The 13,242-nt window shown below is 45.1% G+C and overlaps 1 protein-coding gene across 1 annotated transcript in view; it reads right to left on the reverse strand.

The window, feature by feature from the left end:
• Positions 1-8,277: 8,277 nt before the first annotated feature.
• The window catches only part of LOC149335433 (uncharacterized), a 33,320-nt gene continuing 28,355 nt past the window's right edge, over positions 8,278-13,242 (reverse strand). Inside the window, exons 2-3 of the mRNA XM_089553920.1 lie at positions 10,487-10,912; positions 8,278-8,294 (exon numbers count right to left, since the gene is read on the reverse strand). Coding sequence (XP_089410046.1) covers positions 8,278-8,294; positions 10,487-10,912 — 443 coding nt within the window. The remainder of the gene's footprint in view (positions 8,295-10,486; positions 10,913-13,242) is intronic.

The following is a 13,242-nucleotide window of genomic DNA, read 5'->3' on the forward strand; positions in this document are numbered from 1 at the left end:
CGTAACAAGCTTTAATTAAAGGTCGACTCAGGGTTCTTCCTTTCATGCGGCTGCCTGAATTTAAAATAACTCTTTGCAAAAATAAAAAATCAGCGACAGAAAACCTCTCCCGCCCCTTGGGCCTCTGTGACTGTCCTTGGCGGCAAGTAAGGCAGACCTGGTGTCAAGAACTAGACAGCAACGTTAAGACGCGCTATGAAGGGGTACACGGGCGCCTGTAATGAACAACAGGATGCATTTCGAGGCAGCCGACGCAGTTTTTTTTATAGATGGCCTGCGTGAAGATTAAAAAAGAAACATTAATATGATAGAAAAAGACCACAAATCTTTTCTTTATAATATGCATTGTTTCATTAATGGCAACGCACTGTCCTCTATAAAATTTTTTTTCTCAGTCTCCGGCTCACTTGTCTTACCCGGGGAATGAGGCATCCCGCGATAAAGCTCGAGGATCTCTCGGCCAAGCTGCAGGCGCTGCTCGGACGTCGGAATGACAAGAGACGGCCTTAAAACCTATCACGAGATCACTCAGCATTGCAGGTTAGAAAGGCTTATCTACCCACCTCCGCATAAAAGCCTAACCAAATAACAGGAGGGAGGTACAGTGGAGACAACTCCAAACTAAAACTCTCCCTAACCTCGCTGTCCTAAGCCATGTGTATCCGGATTGATTTAAACCGGAGTGCAGCAAATGCGGCGGCAGAGCCACCGTAGACCACATCTGGGACTGTCCAAGAGGTCGCCGCCAGTCCCCACTGACGGCCGCCTAGCAAGATAACTAATCCACTCGTTACTCAAGCCGATAATAAATTTAAAAATCTGAAATTCTCAGTATCCAGTCAGCCGGTATTCTTGCAGATAACCGAGCACGCATGTCGCCTCATGCTTCAACGCTTTTCCTTTAACTGTCTTTACCAGCAGCTAACTAATAATTTTCTCTCTGTGAAGCCGCTTCTCGCAAACTGTGTTCAGGTTGGGGCGTTTCATAACTCGGCCTTTAGATTGGGGGCGTTTCATAACAGGTCGGTCCTGACCAATCCGTTTCTTGTTTTTTTTTTTTTTGTTAAAGGTGCACTGAAGAGGATTCTGAGCTCGTATTTTTACTGCGTTAACTCGATCTACACTTGATCTCCAGGCATTCCTAGAAGCTTCGAATTATTGTCCTGTGCGGCTGATTTGTCTATTAAATTCAGTTCAGTTCAGTTTATTACCTTAAAGACCCCCGTAGGGGTATTATATAAGGGGTGGATTATACAGAAAAATAAGTACAATGGTTGCCATGTGGCTTCAACATACAATGTAATCTGTTAGTGCTTTGGAAAAGTTGGATGGGCAGGTGATAGCGGCGATGCTGTGGGAAAGGCCGTTCCAATCTAATGCTGCTCGGGGAAGAAGAAGGCAGCGAACGTGGTCGTATGGGTTCGAGGCCGGGAAACTTGAAGAATATGACCAGTGCGATGCGATACGCGAGCTGTTGATGTGATATAGCCTGCGTAACCGTGGGTGCTATAAAAGAACTTATGAAACAGGTTTAGGCTGGCAAAGCGGCGACGAATAACAAGGGTTGATAAGGCGGATTCTGCTTTTAAAGACGACGCGCTGACTTGGTATGAATAGGTATTGGGAATGAATCTAGCGGCACGGTTCTGGACGGATTAGAATTAAATAGAATTAAACGTGCCCGCTCCCTTCCCCTCTTTTTTTGAACTCATCTCAGAAAAGAGGAGGAGTCAGCCAACGCGCGGAGTGTCACTAGCGGTAGTTAGTGCACTGTTAACTATACTAAATATAATTTAAATCGACACTAATTGAAAATGAATAAAATTAGAACATAATCTGAAAGTAATAGACTTGCAATAGAGTCAGACAGGGAGGGAATTAAGATAGTATCCCTAAGAAATAGAATTGAAGTAGACTTGGAAAGGAATAGAATTGGAATAGACCACCAAAATTTCCAGTTGGTGCGGGCCAACCCCCAAACTTTGGAAGTCCCCGGAAAAAATACTTTATCCAGCAGCATGCAAAGAGGATTCAGTGCTTTCCCATTAATAACACGCAGTTACCTTACATATGCACAACGTTTTTCTCTTTGCCTTTTTTTGTCAGCCACATCATAGTATGAGCAAGTATTACTCCTTAGCATTGTCCTGCCGCTAATGACTGTGCGCATGACCTTCTTGACCTCGGAGACGCGAGCTGGCCTACATTAAAAAAAAAAGAAGAGAAGAGCAGTGAGGGAGAAATTTTTCTAAAGCGATAACTCTCTGCTGAGTACGCTTAGTACTCACGAGTGGAAATGGACTGGCGCTGTTATTACCGGCGAGTTCGTCAACCCCAGCACTGTGCGTTGTGATCTATCGCTCCGGGGAACTGTCACTTGTGCTTATATTATTTTTTCTCGCACCTGTACTCGCCGAGAAAACAGATCAAATGATGCTTCGTCTGAGGGCAGTGCCGCGTTGGATCACAAGTGCTTACATATCGCAGCATATAACAATGAAGTCGTACTGGTGTGGCTATGTGCCCCGTCTTAGAAAGGTTGACAGCAGTTTTGTTCAGCGCCATCAATGACATACTACAACTTTCTTTTTATTCCTCAGCAAATTTAAGCGCAGAAGTATAGACATCACAATTTCTGTTCGAAAATTAAAATTGACTCATAAATCGAATATTACCGAGAAATGAGCGCAACTGCGCGTCGTAATTAGTGTGTACGTTCGGGGCCAGTTTAGTATAACAATGGTGCTTGATTTCTCTCCATTCACATCCTCAACTTCAGCGACTGCCAGATCTTGGTAGTAGCATGAACGTTGTAGCAAATGACGCAGAACGAGAAGATTTAAATGTAGATCTAATTGAAATGGAATAATTATTTAATCTCGATCCATACTGCATCTCTAGCAGGAACATAGGAACTTCTGCTCTTTTTCGTTTCCAGGCTATTTAAGGTATTAATATACAGGAAGGACGGCATAAAGACGTTCCGAATAACGCGTAATCAATGGCGACCATTAACGAGCTGGGTGCGCGAGACAAAGGGATAAATATTGCCCACAGCTGTTCCGTTTTTTCTGCTTTCGCCTGGAGCCTGCAAGTGATAAACACCACCTGCACTTGAAAGCTCCCACGTGCACTTCCGGATTGCTACTAGCATACGCGATATATCCTTGAATTGTTTCTTTCTGCTTTTTTCCCCTGTACTTGCCAAGTGCACGAGTCTCGAACACGCATGGAGCAGTGTGCCAAGGTCGGGCAAAGCATTTTTCTCGACATCCATGCCACGTGTACTCCGCCTTTAGGCCAGGTATTATTGGAAGGGACGATCCTCAATTTGTGCATGGCTTGGTGGCGGAGCCCGAAGAACCGACTGCCATCAGCGGGAACAGTTCACTGCGGTATAGCTCTAGTTAGGCTTTATAGTGTATGCAGTGAGCACTGGTAACGGATTACGCAAAGCGTTACTGTAGAACGCAGATAAACTCATAATAATGGAAGTTCCTTAAAATTAGTTCACAAATACTACAAGAACAGGAGATGTCGTGAACCTACATGCTATGTGAGTGTGTGATATTTAAATAATCAGTTTCTGTCACTCTAAATCCGTCTACACACCTTGCGCGTCACCGTATACTTGTCGGTTGCAATTATTTTGGAGTGTTGAAGACCGGTTAAGCTGCTGAAGGGAATAAGGGTTGCTATTGTAGTGCACTGACAGTTATCCAGTACACATTGCCCATAAAATCATGACATATTCCTACAAATGTCAGCCTGCATTTGTATATTACTATTCTGAAGCTCTTTGCAGCGTCTGTTTATTTCTCAAAGCCGATTTTGCGTTCCCAATTCTGAATGGAAAACAAAGAGTAGATATGAAGTTGGCAGAGATTCCAGGGAGGATGTCTTCACCGAGTGTTAAAGCGAAGCTGCCAATAAAAAAATGTTGAATGTAGTATATCACATTAAAGACATAAATAAGAAGTAACCCCAAGAACATCAAAAGAAAAAAAAGCAGAAGAAATATTTGGTGCTTAGCAAAATTTTGAAATCCCCTGCACTGTGCCAAAAAACCGAGCTTGCTTTGAAGCGGTTCTATAAATGCACCAATGTTTGTCTGCTTTTCTGCACCTCACTGATTACTGGGCCGCACAAGAGTCCAGTACAGCAGCTTCACTAGACGTCTCGAACTGCGTAAATAATAAAGCAAGCTGATTACCCAGCAAACAAGATGCGCTGCGCTATCTGATTGTCGTGGGGGCACTTAACCGGCATCAGATAAGAAAAACCGCTGGAGAGCCCAACATATGGTGCGCGTGGTCGGCTAACGCGATCAACGCGAGCAAAGATCGATGAGGAGAAAATCAGCTCCCTGGATGCTTAGTTCCCAAAGGAGTTAATTAACGCCCACGACGCCACTCGGCGGAGAGCCCACCATGCCGTGAGACTCCATCGTGTGAAGTTGCGGCACTTTAGCGCAGAGCCATCGTCGGCATCGGACTCTGTATCGTGGCTGCATGTAATTAGCAGTGCGCCGGAAATTGCCAATGCGCGCAGATGGTTACGCCTTAGGACATCAACGAAGTAAGTATGGCATGCTACAGTCATGTTAGAAATAGAAATAAAGGCTGAACGGATGGCGTCATGGGCGCCTATCATATGTCGAAAGCTTTTAGAAGGCGGCGATGTAATACTCGACGCGTGAAATACACACGAAAAGCTTTATTACTCGAACATCCGAGACGCGTACGTTGAACTCGCCGAGTGATGACGAATGACCAAGGATGAATAATGATAGTCATGCAGTGCTGCTGGCTACATGTTAGCCCTCTTCTTTGAAGCATCATTTGTACTTAGCGGTTGGGTGGGCAAATACGCCGGTCGCTTATAGCCATGAGGGGCGAACTGTCCTTAGTTTGCTGGCTAGCTGCAACCGTAGGTATTTCTGCTGTCGCCGGCTGGCGGTGGTGCGTCGTACTTGACGTGTCCCTTTGCTTCTATCAGGTATAAGCATGGTTGTCCTATGCGTCCCTGAACTGTACTCTGGGAGATCGCTAGACCTTTAAATATCCAAGCCGCTGAGCGTAGTGGTAGCGTCACACTACCCCTTCAACATTGTCACCGGTTGTATTCAGACGCTTCCTTTGCTCTCCGCTCCTTATACCTAAAAGCGCGAGAGCACTATTTCGATAGGTAAACCCCGTGCAAGATCATGCGGAGTTTGGGTTTGTGGCAAGTGAAATAAGTAAGTAAAAATAGGGCAAATGAGTATCCACGACTCTGATTCGAACCCACGGCGGCGAGAACAGGGCAGCTTCGCTGGTCACTGCGCGAGAGCACCGCAGCCGAACAAACCTCTTGTTAGCCTTAGTCGCTTTGGAACGTTAAACCCCATAAATCAAACCAAACCAAACTTCAGCACACTCTCGCGCTGTGCATTCCACATAATCTTCATCAACTAATACTACTATGAAACTCGCGCTTTGAGTGGTAGTGACAGAGAGGTGTGTGCTGCATGCGTTGGTGTGGAGAACACTGTGACAGAGACACGGCACTAGAGCAATGCGCGATGGCGTAGAGAGGATTGATGCAGAAACGTGGCGCTGGAGCATAGGCCGCCGTCGTGCATTGTGTAAATTGGCATTGACGACGAAGAAGCTGAAGACGCGCACCCTGGATCAGTGGACACCTAAGTCGGGCTTTTAGGTACGTGGCGGTGGTGTTCACTTCCAAAAAATTGTACTTTCGCACAACATTTCGTGCTTAGCAGTGCTAAACCAAGAGCCATTTTTTTTTTTGCTAGTAGGCCTTTTTGTGGTGCCAAAGGGGTCTCTTGGTCTCTGGAAGAATCGGAAGCGTTAACCTCATCTTCCATCCAATAAAGAGCTCTTCAGGGGAAATACCTAGTCCCAGGTCGTCGCTCCTTTGGTTAACAGGGCTTTTTCCGAGTCTGCAGATTTATCGCGAAGATCCTTGGCTCTCTGAACTGCTCTCTCAGCTTCCCGTTGCTCTGGTCGGGTTATGGGTTTGACATCACCAGCTTGGCTCCCCTCTCTGCTATGATCCGACGAAACAGCTTAAATCAAACTGGCAACAGTACTCAGAGCATATAACTTCAGGACAGCCATGTCGCTTAAAGATTTTACTCAATACTTTGATGAGATGAGAAAAGTTAAAAAAAAAAAATTGCAAGCTGCCCGAGTGCATCCAGAGGCTATGCACGGAGGATTCGTATGCCTACATTTTGGGCTCACTGCGATTTTCGCATTGCACTGTGACGCACTACATGTCGCACTGGCTGCAAAAAAGATTGTTCTTACTACACCTTTTCACGTTCTTGCCTTGTTCTCGTCAAACATCAGATGTCAAAAGCAGGTCGAAGCAGCAATGTAAGCTCTCATGTCTGCTGAAACGCTATTTTGGGAAACAGCCTGATCTTGCACACTCAATGTGTAATTTTTCATTTAGAAACGTTTCTTTAAATCTATTGGCAAATGCTTCTTTTCGCTCCATTGTTCTGGAGCGAAGTGAATGTAACCTGCTTAACACTTGCCTTTGAATTTCAAGAAATAAGCACGAATAACGCAAGCTAAAGAAAACAGGAAATCTCTTTCGCCTGAACATTTTGACTAGTTGTATCTCCTGAAAGGGATCATTAATCTGTAAGAGACGTTCTCGCACAATACAGCCGTTTGTCTGAACATTCTAGTAGGCTTCTCCACAATATTACTATTACTGCAGCGATGCACCCTTTACAGGACACCGCCAGAGATTTTTTTTTGTGAGCGGCCAACTCGCACGCTGAAGCTATTCGTCAAAACAGTACCGCACGTGTCTTCACATTAGGGGAACCGAAGTAGTGATCTACCCTTTACAAGCCGTAGCGAACTAATTTATCAACTCTTGACCACCTTGCAGCTTATCTATTTATTTAATTTGTTATATAAAAGTCATTATTTAGCAATTAATTCGTCTATTTTTACACGCTGAATCTATACGCTGCTGTACGCTATTTCTCGGCTGCGGAGAGCGACATCATTTCGAACAGGTCGGCTGACACAAAATATTTGGCAAGAAAATTTATGCATAAATATGCCTAGAAGTTTTTTGCTGTATGTTGAAAATTTAACGGGTGTGTATCATATCAAGAAATGGGGAATCACGCGAGCGGACGAGATCATAAGCAGGTACTCTCGCCGAGGCATCTCGTTACTATACATCCTTGTGCTTATCAGGACCTGCAGGATTCACTCTAGAAAACCAACTGAGCGGTCGATCCGCGCGCCCCCTCCCTCCAACACATTTGCGCTGCTTGCGTTTCTCCGAAAACGCTGCCATATGCCACCGCTCCATTTCCCTGACGATCGACGGTCCGCTGCAAACTTTTCAAATTCCGTGTTTGCGTGTTCCGCGTGCTTAAAGTTGAATGAGGGCTGAAAACACAAGCCGCTTCTTCTCATGAGCGCCATTCTTCTTTGCAGCAAAGTCGTGTTGGTGCAGAAGTGCACTCCCCCGAAACTCACGCACGCAGGCCCGACAATCTCGCGCACACAACTCGAAAAATGAGGCAGGCTTGAAAACAGGACAGACACGAGACACGCGATGAAGCGAGAAAGAAAGCTACCCGGCAAGGAGTAGTAACGTCCCCGAGTTCAACAGCACCAGAAATCTCGATCGCGTGCCTGAATATCAAAACCAACCTCAGCCGTACTCAGTCTAACCTTCTGCAGCGCGGCGTCTGCACGCGACTTTTCAATTCTTTTGTTCGAAGCATCTAGCGCTGTTTTCACGAAGTCAGTGATGCCGGCTACATTTGAAATCCCAGCTGGATAGAATAGAACAGCCATTCCGTGTATAGAAAAAAAAAAAGGGATCGCTTCGCTGAAGCACAACAAAAGGTGAGCTTCGCAGTTTTCCATGGCGTGCCTAGGAAGTGCCGTCTGGTGTTGCCGCCTCTTTCTTCTCTTGTGCAGTGGAACATTGCTTTACTAAAGAACAGTGCAGCTGAGTTTTTGTTGCTGAAACAGCCTCGAATAGTAACGAAAATAATCAGTTGGGAATAACAACTTTAGAAGAATAGGGACGCATTACCACGAGTGAGGAAGTGTGTAGCGTGCATGAATTCCTAATGTTCTTTGAGCCATTGACGTCTTTTTTACGAAATACAGGGTTCTAAATATGCATGCACAAATTTACAGAATTTTCTCTGTATTAGACCATCACGCGTGTCTGAAAGGGCTAATCCGGCCCACACTGTCAAAAGTTCAGCTAACTGATTGTTGTTCAAATAAAGCCAAAACCTAAAAGCAAAAGGACAGGAATCAGAGCGCACAAAAAGTACAATGCCTCGCCGTTTTGTGCTTGTCCACGGCTCACCGAGCCGATCAAAATAGGAGCCAATGATTTCTCATCCGCCCTGCTAGAAAGCATCGGCGGACTAGGCCGTCCGGAATTATGTTCTGATCGGAACCGTCGCGCGAATCCACCCTAATTGTCGAAAGCATTATAACGGGTAACAAATCACAACTTTTTGTACGATAACATCGCGGCCATTTCGCCATGGAAATGGGCGCTGCTTCATTTGATCCCGTGCAATGGGCTAGGTGTTCCGGTGTCCCTGACTGCCAAGCCAACAGCGACGACACAAGAGCGGGAGTGACGTCATAAGACCAGGTTCGTTTGTGTGAAGCCGCCACCTTTAAACCATGGCAGGTGGTTCGGTGACAGGTAGTGTAAGGGAAGAGCTCGGAAAGGGCATTCATCGGAAAGTGCAGCCTCGGTCTCGAAAGCTCCATCAGTCGCTTCCGGAAAAGGCATTAACAGATTCAACTGCTGTCGTATTACGAACCCATAATGAAACTAGGTGCCCCTCTGTTTCTTTTTTTTTTTGCCTCTGAGGATATCTGTTAATTGAGAACGGAAGACGAAACAAGCCGTTTTTGATCGAATGAAGTGTCCAGCTCACGGAGACGTTGTCATCCGTAAGGCAATGATCTGTACAGTATCTTCTACACTCTCCGTGGTGTGTGTCGCGGGAGATGTTACTACCACCGCATGTGTTACTCTAGAGTTTGGAGGAGACTATGGTTTGCATTTTGAGCAGTATTTCATGATGGTAGTAAGACCGCAATGTTTGAGGCAAAAATAAGGAATAAAAAGCGGAAGGCAACAGAGACAAATGTGCTGCGAAATCCATCCTCCGAGTACGAATACTGCCGAAGAACACTTTAGGCACTACAAGTGAATAGGAGATGCAGGCTACGTAACAAAAAACTCCAGGTTTTCAGAAAGGAGCATGCGCGAAAATTAAACATGGCAGCATGAAAGAACTCGCAATGTGGTTAATGAAACTTGCTTTTTATTTAATCTGTGTAACCAACTCTAGCGAGATACAATAAACTTACTTAAATTTAATGCACTGCCCGGGTAAATCATGGCTATGAGTTCTGCTTGCCAACGATACAGAACAATGGCCATAGTAGCTGTGAAGGGTGGGCAGCTCTATCAGTCGCAAAATTCCACGCCTTCTATGAAACACAGTAATACCGAGCAGTTTGAAACAAGGGCAACTCAGCAATCGATTTAGCTGCGCGGTGGGTAAACAAATACTTGGTTCCTGTGCGTAGTAAAAAGGTTGGGACTGAGCTGTCTTCGTGGACTCTGTTGTCAAAACAAACAAATGGGACGACGAATAATTCTAACACATAATGAGCTCGAGCACTCATCGCTAACCCAACGGAAGCCGATAACCGCTTATCTGACAACTCGCGGCGAGTTATTCTGCGGTTCGATCTGTTTGTTTCTGCCCTTACTTAATGAGGTTAAGCGAGTATAGGGGCGTAGGTCGGTAGGAGGCATCCCGATTGGACTATAGTGTGTTGCACTTGTTTCCTTCGCTATTTATGGCTAAATATTCAGCACCAAGTCAGCAATGAAGCTGTCAAATCGAGACGAACTCGCACGGAAAAGGCCAGTAGAGAGCACAGAAAACAACTTAATCTATTCCTGCGGTCAGTCTGTAAGGTAATAAGGCCATAACAAACACCGCGAGTCACGTCAAGATTGTATTTTTAAGTAAGCTTATAGAGTTAGACCTTATCCTTGTAACAACAGAGATGGTACAACGAACAGGTTTTTCCGATTCGTTCGCAGTCCCTTGTCTGCATTGTAAATAATTAGACAAATGGCTTGACGAAACGATTTGAGAAATGAGCTTTTTTTCGAGTCAAAGTTGGGGTTCCCTGCATGTGGTTGCTGAATCATGTTTTTCTTGCTTTTTGTTTTTACGGTGTTTATGTTGCTAGACTGTTTTATTGCTTGATCTTATTTGTTGATTTCCCGGAAGAAACAAAGATGGTAGCTGACACACTATTTTTTGAAGTCAACACCTGCTATTTTCCTGCTCTTGGTATTGTCCTACTAATGTGCCCTTTGTGCCATCAAGCTTCTTCAAATAAAAACAAGAAAGAGCTAGACAGACGAAAGCACTCACCAGCGACGAACAGCTCGGCACGCGCCTCGGTAACGGTGACGGCGGGGGAAGTGACGTTCTCGCGGCGGTATGTGACGTTGCAGACGTAACTTCCGGTGTCGGCTCGCTCCAACCGGTTCAGGAGCAGCGCCGGTGGATCGCTAAGGAGGGAGAAGAACGCCCTCCGCTTCCACGAGTGCTGCTTCCAGTGCTCGCCGTCGAAGAGGCTAGCGCGTCCCATAAGCGTCACGGAAGGCGGGGAAGGAGCCACCAGTCCGTAAACCTTCAGTGCGTCATGACGTGCGTAGCGGGTGTGGAAGCTTCCGGTGGCAACTCGAAACCAGAATGCCGAAACCGGTTCCTGTGACGTCATGTCGATGGGACAGGGGAGCGACGTCTGCTCCCCTTCAAGCACGACCAGCCGAAGCGGTGTTGGTCCGGCGTCGTCTGGAAGCGAAAGCAGACGGCATTCAATGACACCACCACCACCGCCATCGCCGTATTAAAAACAACAATTTTTGTCATTCGCCTCGCCATTATCATCGCCCCTATCATCATCATCACCATCATCGTTCGATTCGAATAAACTGCAAAGTAGAGATTTCCTGAGTGATCTGAAATCGCTCCTTATTTTCTGCCGCTTTGAACACTTCATTCGAATTTCTCAGGCGTGGCATGGTGGTTTTGAAAATTCAACGTTTTTACCTGCAGCCGCTTTCTTCGCAGGTATAGCAGATGAAAGCATTTGCTTGCCTACTGCGGACACCGAACGGGCAGACATATTCTGCACTCCTGAATGTGCCTCGAAGATTTACAATATATCAACAGTGCGACCACGAGCTGAAGGATGGCCCATACACCAGGAGATTTTAAACGGCTTTGCAGATTTATTTATACTTTGACTGTCAGAGCGAGCACTTTTGATTAATAGTCATGTCACGGTCCGGGCCTAAGAAGTTTTCAAAGTCTGCGAAATTCGATTAACTTGTGTCGCTGCTACACGGCGAAGTCGGCCTTTGTTGAGAGGTCGGAAAGAGTCTTTCCAAGCACTTGTTTCATCCGCCATCATCACCAAAGCATTAGTGGGAGCAAAATCGACCAGCTGGAAACGTTATTTCAAGCCGCCTAATAAACCCTGACTAAACCAGGGTTGCTTTTTGTGTCATATTTTTGAACGGCTCCGGTAACGTTGGAGTCGGGCTGGCCGCAGTGCTCTGCATCATCAGTACAGCCAGGCTTGTTAATGTTGCTAACAAACGATGTTAAAACTGTTTATTTTGTTTATATTAAGAGCGAAATATCTCTCCACGCTATACTCTCTTCTCTTTTTTTTTTTAGTGCGTACATAGCTTTGAATGTGGTGTTTGTGAGATTTCACGCACCTGCTAATCGAAGCCCTTCGAAAAGTCGATAGTACGGCACAATGTTAGGTTAGTCTGAGGAACTACTGACTCGATCCTTTTAGCAGGGCTGAATTGACCGTCAAGTCGGCAGTTCGTCGGCAGACGGTCAAGTTATAAAACCTCATAAATGACCATGTAAGTCATGCATCGACCTCATAGGAGCTCCGTTCTTCAAAACTTTGGCCCAGGAACTACATAAATAGAAGGCTGAGCGTATATAGAAGGCTGAGCTCGAACCTTGATCTGGCATTATTCATTTAGGAGTCTTGAAAGCAGCGATAGTCAAACAATGGTCTCACAATCTTTAAACTGGCATTTAATTAGTCCTTTCTCCCAAGTTAGAAGCAACAGAAGTTTTAGTGGTAACTGAGCCTCGCTGAGAATCAATTGAGCTGCGTCCTTTTCTTGTCTTATCCCTGTTTCTAGTGTTCTGTAGTCTTAAGTAGAAAGAGCACGGGGCTACTCTACGAATAGCAGACGAAAAGAGTCAAATTGTAATAGATTTGCAGTAGGATGTTTGCGATACAGAATGCACCTTGTGGTCAGTTTCCGGATAAATAAATTATTCATCCAGGACCAAGTCAGCGAAGTTTGAATAAAATCCGAAGGTAAACATTTTTTGCCCCAAATGATTCTGCTTAGCATAAAAAATCAATGTGCATGAAAGCAGGCCTCTGAGGCCAGATGGCTCAATCTGCATTGCTGCTGACGAAGCTGAATAATGCATAGCGCTAGTAGATTACAACGTTCAAGTGCGCAGTGGAGTACGAGTCGATTTAGAGTAACATTAAGCATTCAGTGTATCTAGTAGAACTGTATACAATGAAATAATATACTGTGTCGCATAACTGTTATCTTTTCGGCCTTACCAGGGCTTACGGTTAGTTCAATGGCATCTAAAATAGCCGCAACTTCTTCTGTAGTTGAATACACGTACTTTCTTTCACTTTTTGTTATGAAACTGCAAATAGATTTTTCTGCCGCAATATAGGTATAGGTGTACCAAAGAGATAACAGAAAGGACACCAAAAAGAAAACTCTCGCTGCTGGTTTATCTGCTTATAGCTAGGAAGCATCCGTTGCCCGAATTTTCTTTTTTTGACGCAGCATTCAGATGTCAACCTCCCATTTGCTTCACTCATTACTAGCTGCTGAGAACCGTTTAAACACAGACCAGTAAATATCATTTGATGGCCGCCAAATAAACCAAGTTAAACAGCAATAAGGATAACATATAAAGACGAATTTTAAAAGTTAATTGCAAATAATTCTTAATCCGAAGCGTAAAAGGCCCGCAATAAGGATAACATATAAAGATGAATTTTAAAACGTAATTGAAAATAATTCTTAAGCCGAAGTGTAAAAGGCCCGCAT

The sequence above is a fragment of the Amblyomma mixtum genome, chromosome 7 (genome assembly GCF_055824585.1).
Source record: "Amblyomma mixtum isolate Tamu chromosome 7, ASM5582458v1, whole genome shotgun sequence".
Taxonomy (NCBI): Eukaryota; Metazoa; Arthropoda; class Arachnida; order Ixodida; family Ixodidae; genus Amblyomma; species Amblyomma mixtum.